This window comes from Akebia trifoliata, chromosome 7, assembly GCF_017979445.1.
Source record: "Akebia trifoliata isolate Shusen 1 chromosome 7, ASM1797944v1, whole genome shotgun sequence".
NCBI classification, from domain to species: Eukaryota; Viridiplantae; Streptophyta; class Magnoliopsida; order Ranunculales; family Lardizabalaceae; genus Akebia; species Akebia trifoliata.
In genome coordinates, this window is record NC_141381.1 from 8,774,293 (window position 1) to 8,801,690 (window position 27,398).

The following is a 27,398-nucleotide window of genomic DNA, read 5'->3' on the forward strand; positions in this document are numbered from 1 at the left end:
TTATATCTACTTCAACATTCAAGCAGAACAAATGCATCTTCTTTGATCTCCTATCTACTTGAACCTTGAATCCTCGAGAACAAGATAAGATTTTTGAAGTAGAAGACGATGAAATTTTAAATAGACAAATTGAAGTTGAAAAGCTTGAAGATGACTGATTTTGGGAAGAAAAATCAAGAGTTCTTTGTTGCAGGTTGAAGACGATGGCATTTTGGTCAATTTTTATTAGTTTATAAGAGAAGACCAGGGTCAAGAGGAATCATCAGTTTGAAAACATGGGGGGTATCTCAAATATTCACCAAAAGATATAGTGGTATCTCTAAATCACCCATGAATAAGTGTAAAAACTAAAGTTAAATCTCAGTCGATCCAGTGGACCATCTTCCCAATTATGAAAAAGAAGAGGTAAATCATCCCTACAGATTTTAAGGAGAGAAGTGTCAATGTGGAAATGTTGAACTAAATCCAGATCAATAGTATTCGTCCTTACTCACGTTAAATGTGGACAGAGTAAGAGTTCATATTTTTAGCATTAAAATATAACACAAAATAATTGGTTGATATTTATAGTGCAGACATGCATGGATAGATTTCAATCAAGAGATTTTGTAATTATTTGCACAACTAAGTTCTAATGAGTTGTGAAATTTTATTGAACAGGACATGGTTTGATTTTCGACCTAATTGGGTATTCGACTAAGGGATTACAGTGTTAAATACGCTGTGATCGGAATGCATTTAAACTTTAGTTGAATCTTAGAACCTTTCACTTTATGGGAAGCTTCAACTATCTTCAAGTTATTTTATTTATTAAGAAGTGCAAAAAATAAAAAAATGAAAAATAATTTTCCAACAAAGAAATTTCAATCCTTAAGACTAGAATTGCAAAAGAATTGATAGAAACTAGAAAGGGATAAATCACATCAACTTACTGTTGAATTCTCAATGGGCATCGACTGAGCTTAAACTTAAGTTCAAAATCAACAGAATGTGCCAATTCCGAGTTCATGTCAGGAACTAGAAGTCTTCCTTCCAACATCTGTAGTACATACAGCAATGCAAAATAATCAAACTTGAATGTAAGGAAAATATATAAATGTTTCACCAACAAGCTAGCAATAAATGTAAATAGTTCAGTCTATTAAAAACATTGCATTTTTGACTTGACAAGATACTATCATCATTAATAACAATGAAGAAAGAGCAACATATTGATACTGAATGTGTTAAGTTGCAATCTATGTGGGCCCAAAGGACCAAAAACAACTAAATAAAACGGAAGACACGCCTAGAAGGGATTCACCAATTGACCAGAACTCATATTCGATCAATTGGTATAAAATACCTGATTGTTCGATATGCTATTTCTGATCCATTGGAATTAATATCTGATCAATCGAACACTAATGTCTAATAGGGGAAACAATTTTTTGTCTTTGATACGTGAAAATTCTATTAGAGAACCAAAAGGGAAAATGGAAAGAAGGCACAAAGAGCTAAGGTGTTCAGAAGACAGATAATGACAAGAAGAAAATAACCCAAAAAATTGCCCAACCAAATTTATATTGCTACCTCACTAGAAAACATAATTTTCGAAAAAAGAGACTCCCTACATTCATTCCTAAGCTAATGAAAGGAAGAGGCATCAAATCTCAACAATAACTTTAAAGAAATCTTAAAGAACCTTATATTCCCATACCTCCAATCTCGAAAAGAATCTTACACACTGATGACCCAAGAGGACTACAAAAAGTAGAGCCTTCGAATTAGACATCCTCTAGAACTAAAATGGTTGATAAACCAAAACACAACCAGGAAACTAGGTAGTATCCAATAAATCCCAAATTGAGAAAGAACATCCACAGAGACCTAGAAAGTTTACAAAGGAGAAGAAGACAATAAAAAAAATTGTCTGACGGTCTTGAACATGGAACATGAAGAAATAGCTAAGTTTGACACTTTGCATATCGTAGAAGAGGTCTACTAATTTCTAGTAGTATAGGGAGTAGTTAGTAATTCTGAATAGTTAATATAAATAATGAGAGAAGGAGTTGATTAACCCAAATCTCAGATTAATTTTTCCTAATCTTTTATCTCTTCTTCAATAACTAATCTACAACTTGGTATTAGAGCTAGGATTTAGCAAAGAGAAACTGAGATTTTTCTTTTCTGACAAGGGAATACATATTTGTGGATGTCAACCAATATAATTGCTGATGTCAGCAAGGTGGGGGTCAAAAATTACATTTATGAGGATTTATGTTATTTTTTCCTGATTTTTTTATGAAGTTTCGAAGGTGTTTTCTCAATTTTTCAGAAAAATGGAAAAAGAAATTCAGATTTGAAATTTGGATCGTTTGATCTACTGGGGGGTTTTTTATCTGACTTTTTTATGCATCAGGTCATTCTCAAATTTCTCTATGCTATGGAAGTGGTTTCACTTGATTCGGACAAGTATTGAAGCGTTGGTGACAAAAATACCTCCCTAGGTTTATTGCGCCCCCATTTTTTTGTTTGTTTTTGGACTTATTTTTTAATCCAAAATTATTTCAGTGTCTTTTATTGGTGTGAACATGTCAAATACAAGTAGTTCGAATGTTAGTGCATCCCACCTCTGGTGCCAATTTATTATTATATTATTATTATTTTTTTTATAAGTAAAGATGGGTTAGTGGTTAGCATAAGAAGTATAGGTTCAAGGGGGTTTGAACTTAGCATGTGGGAACAACTCTCCACATGTCTTACCACTTAGCTCCGGTGCCAATTTCTCCAGTGATGGGTTATGGAGATAACCTCGGAGCCTAGATTACGATGGTGAAACTCAATGGTACGAAATTTTTAGAGTGATCTCAGTCCATTAAGATGTATATCGGTAGACAAGGGAAATTAGGGTATCTCACTAGTCGTATTGTGAAGCCCGAGGACATTGATCCTATGTATGATAGTTGGGAGCAAGATAATCTGACAATGATGTCATATCTATTAAATTCTATGCAACCCCAACTTAATTGGAACTCTTTGTGTTTAGATACAGCTCATCGAGTATGGGAAAAGGTCACCAAAACATATTCTCAAAAGAAAAATGTGGCCCGGGTTTATAAGCTTCACTAGGAGGTGACTAATTTTCTTCAAGGGGAGAAAAGCTTGGCATTCCACTCTTCAAGCCTTGTGGGAAGAGTTGGATCATTATCAGGAGATTAAATGGAGAAATGATAAGGATGTTGATTATTTTTGCAAATTGACTAACTAGAAATCGAGTAGGAGTTTATTCGGATTCAGATATTGGGTTGTGATTCCATACCCCTTATTGAGGATGTATATTCTCTTGTGTAGAACAAGAAAAACAGAAGGTCTGTGACACAACCTCTCTGAACCACCTCCCACAGCTCCTCTCCTCTGTGTTTGGAAAAGATAATAAAAGGGATCTAAACGGAGTGGGAAATGGGGTGATGATAAGAATAATCTTCAATGAGATCATTGTGCTAGAACTCGGCACACTAAGGAAACATCTTGAGATTTGATTGGTAGGCCAGCGAAGATGAACAAGGGAAAATGGCAGCATCCCCAACTCAAACCTAATGCTCATGTTGCTGTTTAAGATCAGTTACAACCCAATTCCACTAGTTCCATTCATTCTACTAAGTTACCCCCATCCCGAGAAGAAATAGAGCATCTGAGAAACCTCCTTACAAAACTCGATGGACAAATTAGTTCCTCTTCTTTTGCCCGGTCAAGTATACATGCTTCTACACATACTGTTGGTTTTATTTCTTCCTGTCCATCTTGGATCATGGACTCCAAAGCCTCAGACCACATAACTATTATGACTTCCTTATTTAATTCCTACCAATGATCATCCGATAAAGACAATGTAAAAATTGCAGATGGTTCCCTTTCTACCATATTGGGAAAAGGGGACATCAAATTGATGATTCGTTGCCTTTTATCATCTATACTTCTAGTTCCAAACATGTCTATTAACCTTCTTTCTGTGAGTAGCCTTGCAAAATCATTAACTTGTTCATTCACCTTCTGACCTGGTCGTTGTATGTTTCAAGACTTGGCTTCGGGGAGGATGATTGGTAGTGGTAGAATGGTGAATGGTCTCTATGTTCTGGATTCATCTTCAACACTTTCAATAGCTCTCAATCCGATTCAACACAACCGTACAAAGCACATTGAGATTGATACACTTTATTAGAAAGAAAGTGGAGTCTCGGATTATGTGTCTTCCTTATGTGAAGTCTGAAGATCAACTGACAGATGTGTTGACTAAAGGAGTTCCAAACAAGAAATTGGTTGAAGCTCTTAGAAAGTTGGGCATGATTGATATCTAAGCCCCACTTGAAGGGGAGTGCAGAAATAGCTAAATTTGATATTTTGCATATATTAGAGGAGGTCTAACTAATTTATAGTAGTATGGGTGAGTAGTTTGTAAGTCTGAATAGTTAATATATAAATAATGAGAGAAGGGGCTGATTAACCCTAATCTCAGATAATTTTTTCCTAATCTTTTCTCTCTTCTCTCTAGTTTCTCTCTTTTCTCTTCTTCTTCCATAACTAATCAAAAGTCACTATTAATCTCTTTGTGGAGAAAAATTATTGACTATCAAGATTTGGTCTAGGTTGGCCAGCCCAAATAAAAGATTCGAAGAAAGTAACATAAGAATAGGAAACTATAGCACAATAAAAGCTTCGAATTGTAACAAACTTTGTTGTTCCATGCAAAAATCCACAAATCATAATCCAACAGAGAAATGATGAATACTAGCTTATTTCAACAAATTAGCAACCACATCAACTTCCACACCTTCGTGTCCATTTTAAACCCAAAATCCCAAGACATTACCCCATTTGTAGCCATAAAATCTTTAATCGGGTCATTTCCCTTACCTAATATGGAGTAATGACCAGATATTCATTCTACATGTGGGTTTCGGGGGGGAAGGGGGGTGTCTGAAAAGTGACTCTTGTCCCCATATCTAACACATTGGATTTTTCTCCTTAGACTAGAAACAAGATAAAATAACCAACACAGACTCTCAAAACCTAGCCTTCAGAAATTAGAATAGTATAGGAAAAGACGGGGATTTTCAATAATAAATGTGGGAGACGAAGAAAAAGGGAAAAATGATCAAACCATCTTGATCTTAAATAATCCGATTGAATGAGGATCTAAAAGAGATAATCTTACTTTTCTGCCATCTAAAATGCGCGAAACTTTGATTGGTTCCAAGTAGTCCAAGAAGACTCATTCTCCCTTTCCTAAAAAATATTCCCCTTGACCCCTCCAAATTGAACCATCTTCGACATAATTGATAGCTCTGATAGCGAGATAAATAGAAAGGGATTTAAACCAAAATTGGGTTTAAACCCAAAGTGGATAAACAAACAAACTCGTAATCTTGATTCAGGTAAAACTCCCCCACTCTTTCGAATTTCCTCCCCCATCAATACCAAAGAGAAATTTATATGAATGCTTGAGATGTTATTGGATCTTCGACGACCATTAGTAATCTGATGAAATAAGGTATTATCATGTTAGACTATTCTCTTTATTGATTCTCCACCTTTTGGAATTCCATCATTCTCTCACCTTGTACAACATTTCGGGCGAGATTGCCTTCTACTAAATCCTTTACCATCTAAAACTAGAGGCAAATGACAAAACAAGCTTCTCCTAACCACCATTAATTTCAAGATAATATCCAATTCCAAAAGATGGGGTTTTCTATGTTAGCGGATCGGTTATGCATGCTTCCTTCAAGTGAGGGATCCATTAAAAATTCATGGTAATAACTTCTAAATAGTACTTGTCAACTTGCTTCCACCATTCCCAAAATAAAATCCATTTTTTGAGCAAGGGTGGAGCTAGCAAGGAGCCAATGGGGGCAATTCCCCCACTCAATTTTTTTTCCTTGTATTTATATTTCAATTTGAGATTCCCCTGTATTTTCAACTAATGACCTGCCCCCATTTACCCCCATTACCTCTAATTTTTGCACTCCCCCCCCCCCCCCCCCCCTGTCTATTTTTCGAAGATGATATTGCACTTTGACTTGGGCCATTTCTCATAGACTAATTGGAAATGACCTACATACACTTATCTTCAACCTCTAACAAAAAACCTTCGAATTTTCTCCTCAAAACCGTTCAATTTCAAGTTCTTCAACCTTACCACTAACTATAGTTTGCCCCACTACAAGAAAATCCTTACTCTGCCCCTGTTTTAGAGCATGGTACACCCCTCACTGTTAATAATACTTAATTTTAAATTTGTTGTAGATCTAATGTTGATTGTTTTCCACACAATAAGTAGAAAGGGAAACTGTTCTATTGGTGTAAGGCATGTATATATTGAGGGCTTGTGTTCAAATGAGGAATTTCATGTTCAGACACAATTAGTTTCGCAGTAACCTTTTGTACTTAGGCAGGTCTCCTTGACCTCCATTTTCTTAATAAATTTTTACTTTTCAAAAAACCAGTAGAAAGGCATTGTTTTCATTTTTATGAGTTTGACACACCAGCTCGGTTGCCATCATTTAGACCATGGAACTAGTAGTCCATCTCTAATATTAAGAAAAGCCAACCCAACATTGGAATCCTAAATCTTGAGAATGAACATTGTTTTCTCCATAATTTTTTAGATATTTGAGGTAGAAGGTCAGCCATCAGAGTTGGTTCAAATCCTAGGTGTTGAGCGTACATTTTCCTCCACTCTGAGGTGTGTCATACCCCAATTAATGACCCTCTTATATTCATAATTCTCCCTCTCTCTAACAGATAGGTATTTTGGAGTAGTTGGTTGGTTAATATGGTATCAGCAATCGTACATCTTAACAATATGTGACAAACAGAGATATATACATAAAAAATTTTCCATCCTCAAGCTCAAGATGTATTTGAAATTTTGAATTATGCTCACCATATGGATACTCTCTCTAAAGAAGAAACTTAGTCATCGCAAGTTTAGAAAGATATTCTAGACTTGGAAATGACCAATTCTAGTAAATTTTTGTGTAGTCATTCTAGCTTTTATTGATAGGGTTTCCTCTAATTTAACCCTAGTGATCACTTAAGAGGTTATGTGACTAATATATCGAATTAGACATAGACATCGTATATAGGGAATGCATCACATAGCATCCATATTTGTGTGTCTATGTGATGATTTGGGTGTGCATATATACTCATACTGAAATAAACGAAAAATAGTAGTATCAATCCAAAGACTCATTTTGGGGGTGGACCAAACATGTGGCACAATGAAAGACAAAGATTTACATGAGAAGAAAATATTTGTATGTAGTGAAATAGTCATGGAAAATAGGTAGAGAATAAATATGGAAACAATGTCATAATGCATGCAAATGCATGATATATAATTTAAGAATTTCATTGTCATCATTACCTCATAAAATATTTGGGCAAATGAGTAAATGTCTTTCATCGTATCATGCAGTGGGGTGTCGTTTATTTGACCTGTCAAACAGAAGAAATACATTACATGTGGTAGTTAACAACCCCTAGTTCTAATACTCAACAACTTACATCGAAATTCGACCACAAATGGAAATTCTTGCTGACGGTACATAAACTTGAAAAGAGAAGATTTGCCAAGTTACTCGAAGGTAGATTTGATTACTCAACTCAATAATTTTGAAATTCAGCCAAGTTATGAGTGTTATATTTCATATCCTTTTTCGAAAAACAGCAAATAAATATGGTTTTAAATGGTAAAAGCATATGTTATTGATTCATTCAAGTTGACTCACTTTATGGACATCTGATTTGAGTTGAGTTTTAAAATGTCGCAATAACCTAATTACAACTTAAAATAAAGTTACATATTGTTGAATAATTCTTATTTTATTAGTTTTATAGGTCTTTTGTCCTTTTTAGTCTTTTCACTTATTAGACTATGTAATCACCTTAAAGCCTAATTAGGGCTTAGTAATTAATCATTTTTATTGTTCTCTTATTTTCAACTTGGTATCAGAGCGGGTCTTTCTCTTCTCCACGTCACCCAGTTCATATCCCCACGTGCTTTGGCCTAATCCGACCCACTCGTGCGGGGGCGTGTTGAATTTAGTCCCACATCGGACACCAATTGCCTTGTCTCTCACCTTATCAGATCCTGGGCCTCTCCACTCATAGCCAATTGGTTTTGAATTGGACCCGCCAAATTTATCATGGTATCAGAGCCTACCTCCATCGCCTTTCCTTCCTCCTTGCTACAAGCCCATCGCACTTCCCCTCTCTTAAATCCACCCTAAAACCTCTTGTTTTAGTTTAAATCATCATCCCTACAGGAGTTTTTTTTTTTACTCCATAGACCTCATTGAAGCTTTACGGCAACAACAGGGTTGCTGTTCTTAGGCCAACTGATGGCCCTAGAGGCTTGCGGCAATAGTTTCTAGGCTGTTTGCTACAGAAACTCACAGCAGGATTGCTATTTGAGGCCTGCGACCACAACAAGGGCATTGTTTAAGGCCTGTGACCACAACAGGGGTACTCTTTGGAGCCTGTGACCATAGTAGGGGTGTTATTTGGGGACTGCGATCCCAAAGGTACTATTTTTTTGGGGCTGTACTCACAGCAGGGTGTTGTTTGAAGGTTACAACAACAGTAGGAGTGTTATTTGGGGGCTGCGATCCCAACGGTGCTGTGTTTTTTGGGGTTATACTCACAGCAAGTGGCTGTTTAAAGCTCACGGTAGCGACAAAACTACTTCTTGGTGCCCTACGATTGAGTTAATGATTGCTAAGGTCACCCACAATTGTATTTGATCACCTTCTACATCTTTTGTGATCGTGTATTGTCACCTTTAGGGTGCTGCGATCAGTTTTTCCTTGTGAGTCATCCCCTCTTCTTATTTGAATTCTCTTCAAACCAAAGCACCTCGACTTTTTGATGGTCTCCGAGACATCCTCTTCCTCGATCATTAGTAATAGTGATGGATTGAGTGGTCTTTCCTCTCATTCGACCGACTTTACAAGCATCCAAATTACCACTGTGAAATTAGATGGTCCTAATTATCTTCTTTAGGCACAATTGGTTGAAATGTTCATAAGAGGAAAAGGAAAGATCGATTACCTCCCAAGGACAGACAAACAACTTGTATCGATCGACCTACTTACTCTCATTGGTTTGCTAATGATTCTATGGTCCGTTCTTGGTTGGTTACATCTATACAACCATACATTGCGGTTGGTTTTATATTTTTCACAACAGCAAAACAGATATGGGATTCCGCAAAGAGCATATACTCGTAATGTCAAAACAATGTCCAAATCTTTAACTTAGAGCATGAGATCTCACGCCTTTCACAAGATGACTCTTCCATCACCATCTATATATCCCAGCTACATACTCGATGGGAAGAGTTGACCTTTTATTCCTTATCCTATGCATGGAAAGACCCTCTTGATGAGGTATTATATGGGTCGATTCTGAATAAATATCCAGTTTTTCAATTTTTGTCGGTCTCCCAGATGAGTTTGAGTATGCGAGAGTTCATTTATTGGGTATAGATTTCTTTCCATCCCTCCAGATTATGTATTCTTATGTCTTAGCTAATGAGAGTCGTCGTATAGGTGTCCTACCTTACTCTTCTATAAACCACTCTGCTATGTTTGCTCGCATACCTTCTCCACAGCTTCCCAGTAGATCTTTGCCTACACGTTGGCGACATAAGTGTGATCATTGTAGAAAGTTGGGTCACATGAAGGTCCATTGCTATGCTTTTCATTGTTGTCCTAACCAGCATCGTCAATTGTTTGACCGATCCTTTATTCATGTAGTCTCTCAATCGACTTCTGATCAGGCTCTACCTTCAACCACCTATTTCACCTTAGAGTCGGTATCTATGTCCTAGGCTGAGCTTGACAAGTTCACACAATTCTTTAATCAGATGGAGACTTCATCTCAGTCAGTTTCTACTTTCACTCACTCAGGTACCTTTGCATCTGCACATAGTGTTTCCACCACTACCTTACCATGGATCATTGATTTTAGTGCCTCAGATAACATGATCGATATGTCATCCCTGTTCACAATCTATAGTGTTTATTCTAGTCATCGCAAGGTCCGCCTTGTTGATGGTTCTCTGTCTTCTATAGATGGTCAAGGTTATTTTTTGTTACACCTTCTTTATCCTTAACTAATATACTACATGTTCCTCAACTTACTACTACTCTTATATTTGTTAGTAGTATTATCAAAAATTTGAATCGAGTGTAATTTTTATTCCTCTCATTGTGTCTTTTAGGATTTCGAACCCGTTTCACCTAGCACTCATTCTGTTTCTCTGCCTAGTAGTAGTAGTCAGTCTAATAAGACACTTGTAATGCGTTGGCACTTACGCTTTGATCATATTTCTTATGAATATTTGAAACACATGTTTCCTATTTTATTTAATAATAACAATTTGCTTGATTTTTCTTGTGAAACTTGTCAATTAGCTAAACATGTGCGTTCTCATTATCCTATTAGTATGAATACAATTGCGCCTGTTATGTTTGATCTAATATACTCTGATGTTTGGGGTCCTTCCCCCGTCACCTCTACTCTCAGTTTTCATTATTTTGTCCTGTTCATTGATGACCAGTCGTACTAATTAGGTTTATCTTATGAAACACCAGAGTGAAGTATATGGGATCTTCAATCAATTTCTTGCAATGGTTTATACCCAATTTGGTCGTACTATCAAAACTTTCCATTCTGATCATGGTATTGAATACACCTATAGTGAGGTATTGAAGATTTGTTTAGAGTCTGACATTGAGCATCAAATGTCCAATGTTAAGACTCCTCAGCAAATGGTCAATCAAAAAGGAAAAATCACCATATTCTGGAGTTAGTCCGTGCCTTCTGTATTGGTATGAACGTGTTACAATCCCATTGGGCTGAAGCAATTCTTACTGTTGTCTACCTTATTAATCGGACCCCCTCCTGAGTTCTTCTATTTGTTACACCCTTCTCTCAGCTCCATCCTGATCGTTCCTTGTTTCTACTTCTTCTGCGTGTATTTGGGTGCGTTTGAACTTGTACTAAACTTGATCCTAAGGCCATAAAATATATCTTTTTGGGTTATTCCTTTTCCTAGAAGGGATATCGCTATTATCATCCTCCTTCTTGAAAGCGTTTCATTTATCGAGATGTTTCCTTTTTTGAGCATACCCCATACTACCTTGGGTCAGTTGGCATTCAGTCTGAGTAGTTCCCTCTTGATTCCCCTGATGATGATCTATCTCCCTTGTTATTTCCCCTTCCCATGCCCATTCCTCCATCTCCATCCCCTGTCAATTCGTCCTCTCCTCAATTGCAAGTTTATGCTCGGTGGCCACACAATCCTACCATCACTTCTATGGTAGACCAGCTCGCTTTCTCGTCTCCAGCTCCGCCTCCTACTGTCTTTTGTGATGATCGTCCTATTGTCTCTCACAAGGGTAAGCATACTTGTACATATCCAATTTCTAATTATGTATCTGATTACTCTCTCTCACCTTCCTATCGAAGTTTTCTTGCTTCTGTTTCCACTGTTTTTGTTCTTAATATTGTTGCAGATGCTATTGCCCATCCTGAGTGGCGAGTCGGTATGATTGATGAATTGAATGCTCTTGAAAAAACTCAGACTTAGGATCTAATTCCTCTTACGCTTGGGAGGAAAGTTGTGGGATGCTGTTGGGTGTTCATTATTAAGCATAATCTCGATGGTTCTATTGCTCGTTATAAGACCCGTCTAGTGGTCAAAGGTTATGCTCAGACTTATGGGATTGATTAGCAGGAAAATTTTGCTCACGTTGCCAAAATGATTACTATTTGAGTTCTTTTTTCTATTGTTGCTATCAGAGGGTGGCCCTTTTCCAGTTAGATGTCAAGAATGCATTTCTTAATGATGGTCTTTAGGAAGAAGTCTATATGGTCCAACCTCCTGGTTTTATTGCTTCTGTTTCTTTTGGACATATATATCGTCTTTGCCGTTATCTCTATGGATTGAAATAGTCTCCTTGTGCATGGTTTGAGCATTTTACTAAGACAATGCATCAGTTTGGTTTCCATCAGAGTTTTGTTGATCATTCCATTTTCTTGCATCACTTCCAAGGCAAAATTGTTGTTTTGATTGTTTATGTAGATAATATTGTCCTTATTAGAGATGATTGTGATGGCATTGCCAAGGTAAAATCCTACTTAGGACGTCAATTTGAAATTAAGGACTTTGGGCATCTTCGCTATTTTTTGGGCATTGAGGTTGTGCGGTCCCATTCTGGTATTTTTATCTCTCAACGTAAATATGTCCTTGATTTACTAAGTAATTCTGGTCAGCTTAGTTCTCGTTACGCTGATACTCCTATTGAGCAGAATCATAGATTGACTGATTCTAAGGGGGAGTGTTTGACGGATATTGGCCAGTATCAGCGTTTTGTGGGAAAATTGATCTATTTGTTTATAACTCGTCCTAACATTACCTATGCTGTTAGTGTTGTGAGTCAATTTATGTACTCTCCTTGCACTCTTCATCTTACTGCTGCTGTCTATCGTATTTTTAGATATCTTAAGGGATATCCTGGTCGAGATATTTTGTTCAGTAATCATGGTCATCTTCGTGGTGAGGCATGGACAGATGCAAATTATGCTAGTTCAGTGACTGATAGATGGTCCACTTTTGTGTACTGTACTAAAGTTGGTGGCAACTTAATAACTTGGTGCAGTATGAAGCAAGATGTGGTTTCTCGGTCCAGTATTGAGTTAGAGTACAGAGCTATGGCACTTGGAGTGTGTGAGTTGTTGTGGCTTCAAGATCTTACTAGTTGATTTGTATCTTCCAGTAATAGCTTTTTTTTTACTATATTGTGATAATAAATCAGCTATTAACATAACAGCAAATCCAGTTCAGCATGATAGAACGAAGCATATTGAAGTTGATTAACATTTCATTATAGAAAAGATTGTTTCTAGACAGATTTGTACTCCCTTTGTTTTTACATCTCAGCAATTTGCTGATATTCTTACTAAAGGTGTTAGCAAAGCTGCCTTTAAAAGTGTCTTGTCCAAGTTGGGTGTTGCCGACATCCACGCATCAACTTGAAGGGGAGTATTGAATAACTCTTATTTTAATAGTTTTATATGTCTTTTGTCCTTTTTAGTCTATATAATCACCTTAAAGCCTAATTAGGGCTTAGTAATTAATCACTTTTTATTGTTCTCTTAATTTCAACTCATATGTTCATCCAAAATTAATTCTAGTACGTTGACAGGTCAACTTACAACTTTCCTGACTAGGATGTATTCGCTCATACCACATTTGGACCCAATATTCACCAATCTTCAAGTGCCCACCTTCATCTTGCAAAAGGTTTCTATATTAAAAGAAAAAAAAATGAAAGGGATTAGTTAAAATTAAGATGTATGCAACAAATAATGCCAGGTATGACTGCTGCAAGCATTAATACATAAGTACAAAAATCATTCAAATCCACATAATTAGTCATAAGAATTACATGACCTCAATCGTTCAATGTGGGGGATGATCAAACTGATTTATTCACAGTTAGCTTGATGTAAATTATAGAGAAATTATACGACAGAGTTCAATACTGAAAATTAATGCATAAAAGTATGGATCAACCTAAATTGCTCTAATTCCAAGATTATCTCGAAAAAATTCACTCAAAATCTATCAGTCTCTTTTATTTTATTTACCTTCTGATTTTGATATCAGAGAAACATTGCATTAAGATTACCAAAGCTAATTCTGGAAATCCAAACTGAGAAAAGTACATCCCGAGCTCTTTTTCCTGTTCTTTGAATTTATGGAAAATCAAAGTTATAAATGTGTTGATGTAATGTCAAAAAAAAAAAACTAAGTCAACTAAGGTTGACCGAGTCAACCATCGTTGACTCAAGTCAAGTTGACTTGGTCAAGCTTTGGTCAACTAATTTTGACTAGGTCAAACTGACCAAAGCCCAATTTTTTAGAAAATTCTAAAAGAACTAGAATTTTTAGTAATATCTAGATATTTTGTCAATATCTAAAGTTGTGTTTTAGCGGATTTTTCTTTAATATTCTACACATTGAAATAAGGAAAAGGAAGAGAAAAGAAAAAATGAAGAAAAAAGAAAGAAGAGAAAGAAGGAAGAGAAAAGAAAGAGAAACAAGAAGGAAAAAATAGGCCCTTACCTTCTTATAATAGCTTAGGCTTGTTCTTTTAATATTTATTTATTTTAGCTTGCTGTTTTATTTTTATTTTATATATTTTATATATATTCTAATAATTCTAAGTATATGTATAGAATGTGTTTTCATTTCTTTATAAACTTACTTTTTTGTTTTTATTTTATATATTTTACATATATTCTAATAATTCTAAATACATGTATAAAGTGTGTTTTCATTTCTTTATAAACTTGTTGTTTTGTTTCTATTTTTTATATATTTTACACATTCTAATTTTTCAAATATATGTATAAAGTGTGTTTTCATTTCTTTATAAACTTACTGTTTTGTTTTTATTTTATATATTTTACACATTCTAATATTTCAAATACATGTGTAAAATGTGTTTTCATTTCTTTATAAACTTGTTGTTTTGTTTTTATTTTTATATTTTACACATTCTAATTTTTCAAATATATGTATAAAGTGTGTTTTCATTTCTTTATAAACTTACTGTTTTGTTTTTATTTTATATATTTTACACATTCTAATATTTCAAATACATGTGTAAAATGTGTTTTCATTTCTTTATAAACTTGTTGTTTTGTTTTTATTTTTATATATTTTACACATTCTAATATTTCAAATACATGTATAGAATGTGTTTTCATTTCCTTATAAACTTGTTATTTTGTTTTTATTTTATATATTTTACATATATTCTAATATTTCAAATATATGTATAAATTGTGTTTTCATTTCTTTATAAACTTGTTGTTTTGTTTTTATTTTATACATATTACATATATTCTAATATTTCAAATACATGTATAGAATTTTATTTACAAATTTTAACTTGCTGATTTTTATATGTTGTAATTTCAAATTAAAAAGTTAAGTAAGAAAAGTATTTTATGTAAAATAAAATATGAGAAAGAGTTTTTAATTGATTGTCGTGCTTTTCAAATACCCAGTTTGTGAGATGCTTCGGTGTATACCGTATAAGACACAAAAGAGAGGGAAGATTGGAAATGTTTCAGTTATAGGCTGTATAAGTTACGAATGAGAGAGATGCTTCGACTAATGGTCGTATAAGACACGAAAGAAAAAGAAAAGAAAAGAGAGATGAGGCTGTACATTTAAGAGTAGACTGGTTATTTAAGACACGTGTATGTTTTACTTTCAATACATTTTGAAAATAAACAAACACCTATATGTAGTATTTTAGTGATTTATTAAAGAGCGTGAAAACCTATAAAGAATAATGTGTTGTGATATTTCTGGAACGATATGTTATTCTAGGATAATAGTTGCATTATTTGAGTTCTTATGTATTACGGGATGCATAAGAATACAACATCACAATAGGAATTCGGGAATTTCCTTTCTATCTTTAATAGAGAATAAGATGTAGATAGTTGTATAATTGATAAAGATTATCGAAGATCACATGCATGCCAAATTAGCATAGATGAAGATGATTAATTAATAATCATTAATAGTCTAGAGTAGTCAAGAAAAAATGATTTACTTGATTTGATCCGTTTCTTAAGGCCTTGTTCAACGGTCAACTTGAACCGGAAAAATAATTACGCAAATTGTGACAAAGGCTGGCCATAGAATTAGGAACTAATGGTGGGGTTCCACACTGGTGAAGTATTGGAATAATCGTATTTTGACTGAGATGTTCACATCAGTCGTGACCCTCAACTCTTTATTATAGTACTCTATTATTTTATGTTATATCATGAACAGTTGTTTTTCAGATTTTTAATTGTGTTTCAATTTCCTACTAAGATATATGATATCGGTATTCAATTAATTTCAATTATGCACTGAATATCAAACATGCATGATTTACGAATTCCTAGAATGTTTAAACTGCATGTAGAGTGTTGTTATTTAGAATTGTAAAATTCTATTACTGGGTAATAGAATTGTAAAATTCTATTACTGGTTTAGGTGATCGTTTCGAAGAGGTTCAGTACCATGGCTATATAGATGATCAATCCAAGCTTCCAAGAGAGGAGCATGGGTACTACTGATGAGTCTTAAATTAGAGTTAGGTTTAAGTCTTCTTTTGTTGTCTTCTTATGTAACTACGAACACAGTAATATGTCGTTAGTGTTTTATGTATGTGTCAAATGTGCTGATGTTTGAGGATACATATCTGTTTTGTTGGGCCATGATCATGTATGACATATAATTATTTATTTGTTGTTTACATCTATATATTGATTATCATGATATGAGTTATATATCATGCCTCTAGTTTCAATTTAGGAATCATGGAGATTCGGGTTGAGTTTTTGGGGCGTGACAGCTAAAGTTTTTTTGTTTTACCTTTTAGTAGTCCATTATCACAAACGACCAATGATAATTGTCTGTGCTTTTAATTTTTGTACCCGTTTTAGGAATGTTGCCCATTAGAAAGGCTGTACATGTAATGTTGCTAGAGAGAAAAATCTCCTCTCCCTTTCTCAATATATGTACTTGTCAAGGGATTTGAATTAAAAGCTATAAAAAATTTACAGCTCTCTTTTGAGAATTCTCGAGTGATTGGAATGGTTGGTGTGATGCCAAGAAGCTTTGGAGCAAGGTAACTATTTGTTTCTCATCTACTCTTATTTCTTCTTCTTCTTTTTTACTTATGTCTGAAAACTCAACCCAAAGATTCTGAAAACCACAGAAATATTCCTAAACAGAGAGTGTACCTCGGGAATAGACATCAAGATCAGTTTCCAACTGAAATCACTAATGATCTTGATGATAGACCTTTTTCAAGTACTCCCACATCAATTTAGCCGTCTTGTGAGGCCTTAAATTGAGTATAAGCAGTGGATCAACAGACCCAAGAATCCAAGTCATCACGCGAGTATCTTTCACCTTCCATTGGAACCAACTTTGTAGGATCGGTAGGTGCTGGATCACTCCCATCAACAGGACTCCACAACTCCTTTCCCATGACAAAAAGTTGAAACTAAAACTGCTAGGTAGCATAATTCTTTCCTGTAAACCGAGTTTGAAAGACTTCTGAGTTGGAGTTGTTAGCCATAGCTAGAATCTCTCGAAATTCACCAAAAAAAAAGGAAACTGCAAATCATAACCAGCACCCAAGAAACCAGAAAACCAGAGCCTAAAACCATGAAAATTAGACCAAAGACAAGGTTGATTCAGAGAGTGGCTCTGATACCATATCAGATTTGCTCAATGACTCTCAATTGAGTGGTCTTTTTCTTATATAGAAGTCATTTTCCCTAATTACAGCATCTCCAAATATTAAGCATGGACCCCGAATTCAAGAAAGATATTTACAGATCTGTTTCCTAAATAACTATACAACATTTTAAGGTAGGTTTGACAGATTTGTTTCCTAAATAAATGTACAACAATTTATGGTAAGTTTGTTGTCTATCCTACTAACAAAACCAACCCTACATCCCCTAAGCCCTTCACCTAGAGCCTATTACATCCCTTTTGTTGGAAGTGTCACTGCTGGATTTGTTTGGAATGCTTATAGTTTATACCTATTGCAAAACTTTTTTTTTCACATACCCAATTGGCAATGTTGAACCTTTCACAAGAGCTAATAAAACCTTCAAATCCTTGATTGGAATCAAGAAAAGTTTAATTGATATTGAATTAAGACCCTAAGTTACTTTGGAAGTCTTAGCTTCCTTAGGATCCCTTACTTTATTATTTGAGAATGACCCAATGGCCTTGTAGAATTGTAAGTTAGCCTAGGAATCACATTGTAATTACTTATTAGATTTTCTTTAAAAATCTCTACTAGATTTAGTTTCTTTCATGGATTTTATTGTTCTTGGTAATTACTTTTGATCTCAAAATCGTCATCTTAGGTTAAGTTTGCATAGTCCTGCATCATTAGGCATGTTCGACTGGGATGTGGGAGATCAAATAAGGTTCGACTGGGGTTTATGGTGGGTTTCACCAGGTTTTAGGGAAGCTGGGGTAGCTCGACCAAGGTTTAGGGTAGCCTAGGGAAGTATTAGAGAATCGTGGTTGGATGTTGGAAGAGCAGCAAGGTTTGGCCGGGGTAGTGGCAGCAAAAAGGCTATTAAAATATAAATAAATAAAGATGGAGAAGGTGAAAAAGATGAGGGTGATAATCATACAAAGAAGAAGATAGAGATTGATTTTACCTTGGAATCACACCAAAGCTCTCATGGGCCAACGATGTCGAAGACATAGAACTGCTAGGACGAATGGGCTCTTGTGAAGGCGACGATGGGGAGTTATGGACTGACTTCGAAGGGATCAACCTGAGTCCATGCAGAGGAAGATTTGAGGAAGCTTGAGGTAGAGGTACTAGAGTGAGCCTCGGGAGAAGTTACCGAGGTGGAAGAAGCCCTCTTTCCCCCGTTCTAGGCTTTAACATGTCTAAGCTTAGGGGCTCTCCCTACTTTTTAGGTGGTCCTGGAGAAGAGGAATCTCTTTCCCACATTTTCTTTAGGAATACGGTTAGTGGCCTACTTCAGAAGGCGTTTGACGAAATGCCCAACATAGAGAATCTACCCGTGAGCTCAGAACTAAGCAAGAAAGTGAATAAAGATGTAACTAATACTGGGGAAGAGAATAACCTTGAGAAAACTGACAAGAATCAAGATGGAGAAGGCTATAAGAACCTCTCCTGGAAGAGGAGTCAACAGAAGGAAGTCATCCCAGTAGACCAACTTCAGCCGAAGGGGTGAATAGACAGCAAAGGGCCACATTCTACGTAATCAGAAATATGGAAACTTTGGCAGAAGGTCAGTAGGAGCTCTATCCTCAAATAGGTCACCTTGGAGACATCAGAGATAGACGCACTAGCAGAAGTACAACAAAATTGACTAGGAGTAAAAACAAAACTGGCTCTTGGGCAGCCATTCTGGGTTCAGGCGCTAGAGCTTCTGCAAGAGGAATAGGGAAGCTCACTTTCAGTCTTCAAGTCCTGGAAGGCGGCAAAAGGGTGATCTCATGCCCAAGAGAATTCCTAAAGAAGGGGGAGGAAGAATGGGAGGGCACTCTGGTGGGGCACTGCCTAGGACACAAACTTTCATATGCTATTGTCAAGAATTCTGTGGAGAGGCTTTGGAAGCCTAGAGGAAGTCTAGAGATACATACTAAAGGGAATAAGCTCTTCTTTTTCAGATTCGGTGATGAAGAAGACAGGACTAGAGTGCTTAAGGAAGGGCCTTGGTTTGTGGCTGGAAGGCTTTTTGTGTTAAAGGAATGGACCCCAACAATTGAACTACAGAAGTTAGAAACAGTTTCCATACCCGTCTGGATCAAACTCCACGACCTCCCGTTTCAGTTCAGGAACCCTGAGAATCTTGGTTACATAACAAGCTCCCTAGGCAAGCCTTTGTTTATGGATAGCGCCACTGAAGGTCGGCTGAGGATGTCCTATGCCAAAGTTTGCATAGAGGAGAATGAGTCCAGTGAACTGTCAAACAAGTTGATTTTGGAGGTCAAAGATGGTGCCTTGGCTAAGGTCTTTATGGAGTATGATTGGATTCCCCCAAGATGTTCTGAATGCAGTACCTTTGGCCACCCTGAAGGCAATTGTGAACCTGTGCCCAATAATGAGGAAAATAAAGGAAACAGATCCAACATAGAAGAAACTGGTATGCAAGACAGACTTCAATCAAAGAAGGTAGGTTGGCTAGCTGTGAAGCACAAGCAAAAGGGTAAAAGTGATGCAAGAAACTTTGAGCCTAGGAAGGATCAACTAGTCGAAGGTAAACATACTAAAGGGATGGAATGGGAGCATCAAGAACATGGAAATGCCTACAGTAAGGAAAGGAGAATCTAGCAAAAGAAACACTGAACTGGAAGTTCTCCCTGTTCCAAGGCAGCTAACTGAGAAAAACAAGTCTAAATCCCCTGAGAGGAGGGGAGGGAACAATCATAACATCACAAAGGCTATTGCGAAAAAATTTCAGTCTCTAGAGGATAGAGAAGAGTCAGAGGAAGACCACACTACTGACCTGGAGACATGAAAAACCAGCTCTAAAAGCCAGAGAAGGGTCTCTCCGTCTAAGGAAGGAATGTTTCCTAAATTGCAGGATGTGAAAGAAGCTTTAAAAGCTATGCATGGTCCTAACAAGGAGCCAAGGGAGGACTTGCTGGAAGCTAGGAGAATGGAGGGACGTGGACAACCCGAAACCTCAAATATAATATTCTTGCTGCATGGATTGTAAGAGGGCCAAACGCCCTCTAAAACAAAGGGAGGTGAACAAGTTTTTGTCGAAGCATCAAGCTACGATTATGGGGTTCATCAAGACTAAAACTAGACAAATGAATAAAAGTAAAATTGCTTACAGATTGGGTCCTGGATGGAAAGTTGAAGAAACTATGGTCATTCCTTAAGGGGAAGAATCTGGCTTGATGATCACTACTGTAGGAGTGCTCAACAACTCAGTGTGGAGTATGGCTCTAATGACAGACAAGAACAGAAGAGGCTTGAAGGCATTGCCAATAACAATCTGCTTCCATGGCTGGTGGCAGGAGTCTTTAATACCATTCTCTTAGTGGGTGAGAAAATTGGAGGGAAGAGAGTCACTAGAGCTGATGTGGATGATCTGGAGGAGTGTCTCAGGAAAACTAGTCTTATGGATCTCAAGGCTAATGGTTGCCATTTGACTTGGAGCAACAAACAAGATGGGAGTAGGATCATGTTGAAGCTTGATCGAGTGCTATGCAATATTCAGTAGGTTAACAAGTTCAATACCTCAGGCTCATTTCCCGACGAGTGGTCTGTCAAACCACAGTCCTATGCTCATCAACCTAAGACCTGAGGACCAGTCTAGCTTCAAGCCTTTCAAGTTCTACATCCACTGGTCAGAGCAGGAAGGCTTTCTCCCTTTAGTCAGATCTATCTGGGATCAACAAACTAGAGGGAATCCTCTGTTCAAGGTTGTGTTGAAGCAGAAGAATCTCAAAGCAGTTCTCAAAGCCTGGAGTAAGGATCAGTTTGGGGAGGATGAAAAGATTCTTCACCAAATGGAAGCTGATCTTGAGAGAGTCCAGAAGGCTATTCAAGAACAACCCCTCAACCTTACTCTTGCCACTGAGGAATGCAGAATCTCGAGCAAATATAGTTCGGTGGGCAGAAGAATAGAAAGCTCTACTAGACAAAAATCTCGTGATGATTGCCTGAAGCTTGGTGACAGTAACACAGCCTTCTTCCATAATTCCTAAATGCCAGAAGAGCCAGAAATAGAATTAATTCCATTCAAAACGAAGACAGTGAGTGGATTGAAGCTGCTGCCCAGGTTATCCGGGAAATTGTAAGCGTTTACAAGAACCTTTATGGAACCTCTAGGCTTATGTAGGGCTGGCAACGGATCGGTTTGGTACCGAATCAGTGCCACTCCAATACCGATCCGAATTTTTTTAAAGATGCACCCAATCCAAATGGACTAATGAATATGTGAACCAAATCAGATCCGTTTCATTTCATCCTTAATCCAAAATCGATCCAATCCGAACACATACCTTATTTTCAAATTATCGATGTTCAAAAGATTAAAAATATATAAAATCATATAAAATTTTAAAAAATCTACTTTCCTACTACAAATATAGAGGGAAATCAAAAAGACAAACTTTTTATCTATATGTATTTATATGAAATTAAGAATATAAAAAAAAAAAATTATTGAAATATGTTTGGATCGGATTGGGGCACATCCAAAAATCCGATTTTTCATGTTTTTCGGATCGGATCGGTTCGGATATCGGGTATATTTTGAATCATTGCCAGCCCTAGGCTTATGTAATCTGCAAATCTTGATTTTGTTGGGAATGTAGTCGATTAGAGCTCTTATCATGCATTGAGCAGGGATGTCGGTGTCAATGAAATCAAAGAAGCGTTTTTCTCAATCAATGGAGACAAAAGTCCTAGGCCAGATGGGTTCATTGCCAAGTTCTATCAAGCCACTTGGGATATCATCGGGCAAGATATTTGTGAAGCCATCAGATATTACTTCGAGAGAGGCAAAATTGTCAAGGAGATGAATGCTACAGCTATAGCCTTGGTCCCTAAATCTGAAAGGTTGAATATAAAGTGGGTGATTTTAGGCCAATTGCCTGCTGCTATGTCTTCCACAAAGCTATCTCAGAGATCATTGCAAACAGGCTGGGATTAGTTTTAAATGAAATTGTGAGCACTTGTCAGTCTGCGTTTGTTGAAGGAAGGAACATAGCCGATAATGCCATGTTGTCCCATGAGTTGGTGAGAAATTTCCATAGGAATATAGGGTCCCCAAAATGCATAGCTAAGGTTGATCTCCAAAAGGCCTACGACTCTATCAACCGTGGAGCCATCATCCATTCCTAAGGCCTTAAATTTCCCTGAGAAGTTCATTGTCTAGGTGTGGGGTTGTATCTCTTCTCCTATGTACTCTATTGTCATTAATGATAGTCTTAATGGCTATTTTACAGGAAAGAAAGGGCTCAGACAAGGATATCCCCTCTCCCCTTATTTGTCATTATCATGGAGATGCTATCAAGGAAGTTTCAAAGTCTGTTTGCCCAAGGAGAGCTTGAACCTATGGCTAGATGCAAAGATCGTCTGATAACTCATTTAATCTATGCCGATGATGTAGGATATCTACAATCTTAGTTAAAGTTTTAGTAGGATTTCTATTTCATAGTTAAATTCGTTTTTATTATTTAGGCTATAATTAGAAGTGATTAGAAATGTCTAATTTGAGTTCTAATAGGATTATAAAGTTAGTATTATGTTATAGATAGGTTAGGAATGTTAATTTTTGGTATTTTAGTAGCATTCAAAGTTGTTATGATGGAATTATCTATATAAGGAGATCCAAATCCGAAAATTAACAAGAAATAATAATCAATTCAATTATCTTTTCTCTCTTAATTACTTTATAGTTTTATATTTGATTTTCAATCAAACTATTGCTTATTTATCAATTGAATATATTGATTCAAATTGATTTCGAGTGCTCCATTGAACACAACCTATCAGATCTATCGATTCACACGCTTACGCTACGTCAAGTGGTATCAGAGCTCTTACTACAATCCACAAAAGATCGTTGGTGAAGGTGATTTTATCACAGAATCTTATCTAGAAGCTCAATTGGAAGTCAAATTGGAGAAGTTTGAAGAAAGTATCACCAACAAAATTATGGCTATGTTGAAGTCCCTTGTTCAAGGCCTGGTTTTCAACACCATTGAGAAGAAGAAAGGTAAGAAATCTTTTGGAGATGAAAACCTAGAGGATTCCGACCATCCCGCCCTCAATTGCCCTCATAATTAAGCCCCTAGAAACTCTTCTAAAGAGACCGAATTCCCTCAAAACCATAACCTTACCCATAATTTTGGTTTTACCTTTAGAAACTCTTCTAAAGGTACCGCTCCTCACACCTCAGACCACTTTCCCTCAATCTTCTAACCATACTGCATCACTCCCATACCCTCAAAATAAAATCCCTCACCCTCCAACAGCCATATATCCGTTCTCACAAAATGTTTCTCCTAATCCTAATCCTCTAAATACCCTTCAAAACCCATCAAATAACTCCAATGACCCTTTAAGGACCATAAGAACCCCATATAAGAATTACATAGATGAATTGAATCCTATACTACCCCTCCCCCAACTAAACATCCATATTTTGACCATGATAGACTTCTCCCTAACCCTCGACATACTCACCCACCCACCCATATTGCAAAGCCAATGCAAGATGGGGCTATTTTCCCCCACCCACAAATCAGCCCTTCCATAATTTTGAGGAGGTTGAACACGTGTTCATGCATAACGCACCCCCACATCCTCACAACAATAGGCAACAAGAGCGGTCTTTTGACTATAGGCTTAAGGCGGATATTCCTACCTTCAATGGGTTCTTGCATAGTGAGGACTTCCTTGATTGGATTTTCAATGTTGAACGATTATTCAATTACATGGAAATTTCGGAAGATAAGAAGGTCAAACTTGTGACTTTTAAGCTAACTAGGACAGCCTCCTCTTGGTGGGACCATCTCCAACGAGATTGACAACGTTAAGGCTTTCAACAAGTGCAATCATGGCTAGCCATGAAGCAATTCTTAAACAACAATACTTACCATCGGATTCCATCCAAACTTTGTTCATCAACCTACAAAATTGTAGGCAAGGGTCCCAAAGTGTACAAGAATATGTTGATGACTTCTCTCGTTTTCTCTCAAGGAATGAATTTCAAGAGAATGAAAACCAAACTATTGGGCATTTCATCAATGGGTTGAATAGAAGAATTCAAGAAAAATTGACCACGTATCAAAACACAAGCTTGCACGCAGCCATAAACAATGCCCTTCAGGTAGAATTTTTTATGCTTGATTCTCGTACTTCTTCTCGCCCTTTTTATACCAACAATCGGAGGTCTAACTATCCACGATATGCCTCCCCATCTCATCAACCTTATCCATCCCACAATCAGCCCCTTTATGACAACAATAACCATGCTTCCACCTCTCAAGCTACACCTCCACCTCCTACACCCCACCAACCTAATCCCTATGCACACCCAAAGCAAGATAAGTGTTTTAAGTACGAGAAAATGGGCCATACTTCCGAAGTGTGCTGGAAGAAGCAAATATTAGTGGCTGAGGCTGATTATAAAAATGATGAAAATGACCCTTATGTTAATAACGATATGACTGTCAGCATGAGGCTTATGAAGAGAACAAAGGTGAACATCTAATTTGTGTTATTCGCAATTTATTGTTGGTACAACATGTAGATCCTTCAACTCGACATAGTCTTTTCCGAACTATATGCAAGGTGCAAGGCAAGTTGTGTTAATTAATAATAGATAGTGGAAGTTCGGAAAATATACTTTCAAGCCACATGGTCCATGCACTCAAGCTACCCACTACGCAACACCCTATACCTTATTCTATAGGTTGGGTGGACGATGAATGCAAGAAGAATGGGACAAGACAATACTCCCTTTCTTTTAGCATTAGATAGCATAAAGATGAGGTTATTTGTGACATCGTCCCAATAAAAGCATGCCACATCCTCTTGGGAAGGCCTTGGCTTCATGATAATGATGTCACCTACTGGGGAAAAGCCAACACCTATTCTTTCATGCATAATGGTGTCAAAGTGATCCTATATCCTTCCCATGCCAAGCCCAAGGTTTCCCGCCTAGTCAAGGAAAAGAGAACATGTTTTCTTTCTACCAACATCAATGAGGACTTAAAGGAAACAAACCAACTGTTCACGGTGGTAGTGCAAACTTCCAATCAGGACCCTCCTCCTCAAGTTCCTCCTCAAATCCAATCCCTCCTTGAATAATTTTCTTGTGTTCTTCCTTCCGACTTGCTAGATTCATTGCCTCTCATGAGAAATATACCACACCATATCGATTTGGTGCCTGGTGCAAGTCTCCCAAATCTGTCCCATTATAGGATGAGTCCAAAAGAGCATGACATATTGAAGGAAAAGTGGAAGACTTACTTTCCAAGGGTCTCATTCAACCAAGACTTAGTCCATGCGTTGTTCCGGCCTTGTTGGTACCTAAGAAGGATGGTACATGGAGAATGTGTATTGATAATCGTGCGGTGAACAAAATTACTACAAGGTATCGCTTTTCGATTCCAAGACTTGATGAGATGTTCAACATGCTAACGGGTCAACCATCTTCTTCAAATTCGACTTGAAAAGTGGTACCATCAAATACAGATCTAACCCGAAGATGAATGGAAAACGACTTTCAAGACCAAAGATGGCTTGTATGAATGGCCAATTATGCCGTTTGGTTTATCAAATGCACCTTATGGACCACAACTATAACCTTTTATTAGTAAATTTGTTGCGGTCTATTTTGATGATATCTTAATCTATTCCAAATATGATTCGGAGCACCTTCTGCATGTACGGACTATTTTTGAGGCTCTCAAAGCCAACTCTCTTGATATCAACCTGAAGAAGTGCCACTTTTTCTCGTCTTCGGTACTTTTCTTGGGTTACATAAGAAGAATTATAGAACAGTAATTCTCAAGTCTCAAAACTGAGAGCTTGATCTATATATATATTTGTGTAACCTAAAAAGTGGATAGACATAAATGTCCTTACAAAAATTAACATAAGCAACTACTACAAAAAACTATAATATTTCCAATATTCCCCCTCAAGCTGGGGCAAATATATCAACTAAGCCCAGCTTGATAAGATGAGAGTTAGTGACAGAAGGACCAACAGGCTTCATAAGCATATCAGCAAGTTGTTCTGAAGAAGATACAAAGACTGTCTGTAGAGTACTAGAACGAACTTTCTCCCGAAGAAAATGAACATCAACCTCTATATGCTTGGTTCTCTCATGAAGGACTGAGTCAGAAGCAAGCATGATAGCAGACTTGTTATCGCAAAACAAAGTAGAACGGCTAGAGACTGGAAAACCTAACTCCATAAGTAAAGATCTAATCCAAGTAAGCTCGCAAGTGTCAAGGGCCATAGCACGATACTCAGCTTCAACAGAAGAACGGGAAACCAATCCTTGTTTCTTACTTTTCCATGAGATCAAGTTACTACCATGGAAAGTACAGAACCCAGAGGTAGATCTCCTTTCAGTTAGAGAACCTGCGTAATCGGCATCAGTGAAACAAGACAAATGTGGTTGAGCAGTGGAGGAGTAGAAGAGTCCAAGACCAGGATGAGACTTCAAGTAACGAAGAATACGATAAACTACATCAAGATGAGAAGTGCGTGGGGCATGCATGAACTGACTGACCACACTAACCGTAAAGGTCAAATCTGGTCTTGTGTTATTCAAATAAATCAGGCGGCCTACAAGTCTTTGATAAGAAGAAGGATCAGATAATAAATTACCAGCTTCGGCATGAAGACGATGATTTTAATCCATAGGGGAAGAGGTAGGACGACAACCAAGCATACCAGTGTCCTGAAGGAGATCCAATGTGTATTTGCGCTGAGATAGCGAAATACCATGACGAGAGTGAGCCACTTCTATCCCCAAGAAGTATTTGAGGGAACCTAAATCCTTAACCTCAAACGCACAACCTAATAACATCTTAACCCTGTCAATCCATTGTTCATCATTTCTAGTTACTATAATATCATCCATATAGACCAATACAATAATATAACGGCCATCCACTCCTCGACGAACAAAATAGGTATGATTTGAGTGGCATCTAGAGAACTCCATAGATAAAATGACCTCAGAAAAACGTTAAAACCAGGCTCGCGGAGATT

The 27,398-nt window shown here is 37.0% G+C and overlaps 1 protein-coding gene across 3 annotated transcripts in view; it reads right to left on the bottom strand.

Moving 5' to 3' along the window:
- Window positions 1-27,398, bottom strand: part of LOC147398181 (serine/threonine-protein kinase 12-like) — a 61,635-nt gene that overhangs the window by 840 nt on the left and 33,397 nt on the right. For all 3 annotated transcript variants that reach the window (XM_086447330.1, XM_086447331.1, XM_086447332.1), the window contains 3 exons: window positions 13,270-13,361; window positions 7,412-7,482; window positions 933-1,039 (listed from right to left, as the gene is read on the bottom strand). In XM_086447330.1, coding sequence (XP_086303456.1) covers window positions 933-1,039; window positions 7,412-7,482; window positions 13,270-13,361 — 270 coding nt within the window. The remainder of the gene's footprint in view (window positions 1-932; window positions 1,040-7,411; window positions 7,483-13,269; window positions 13,362-27,398) is intronic.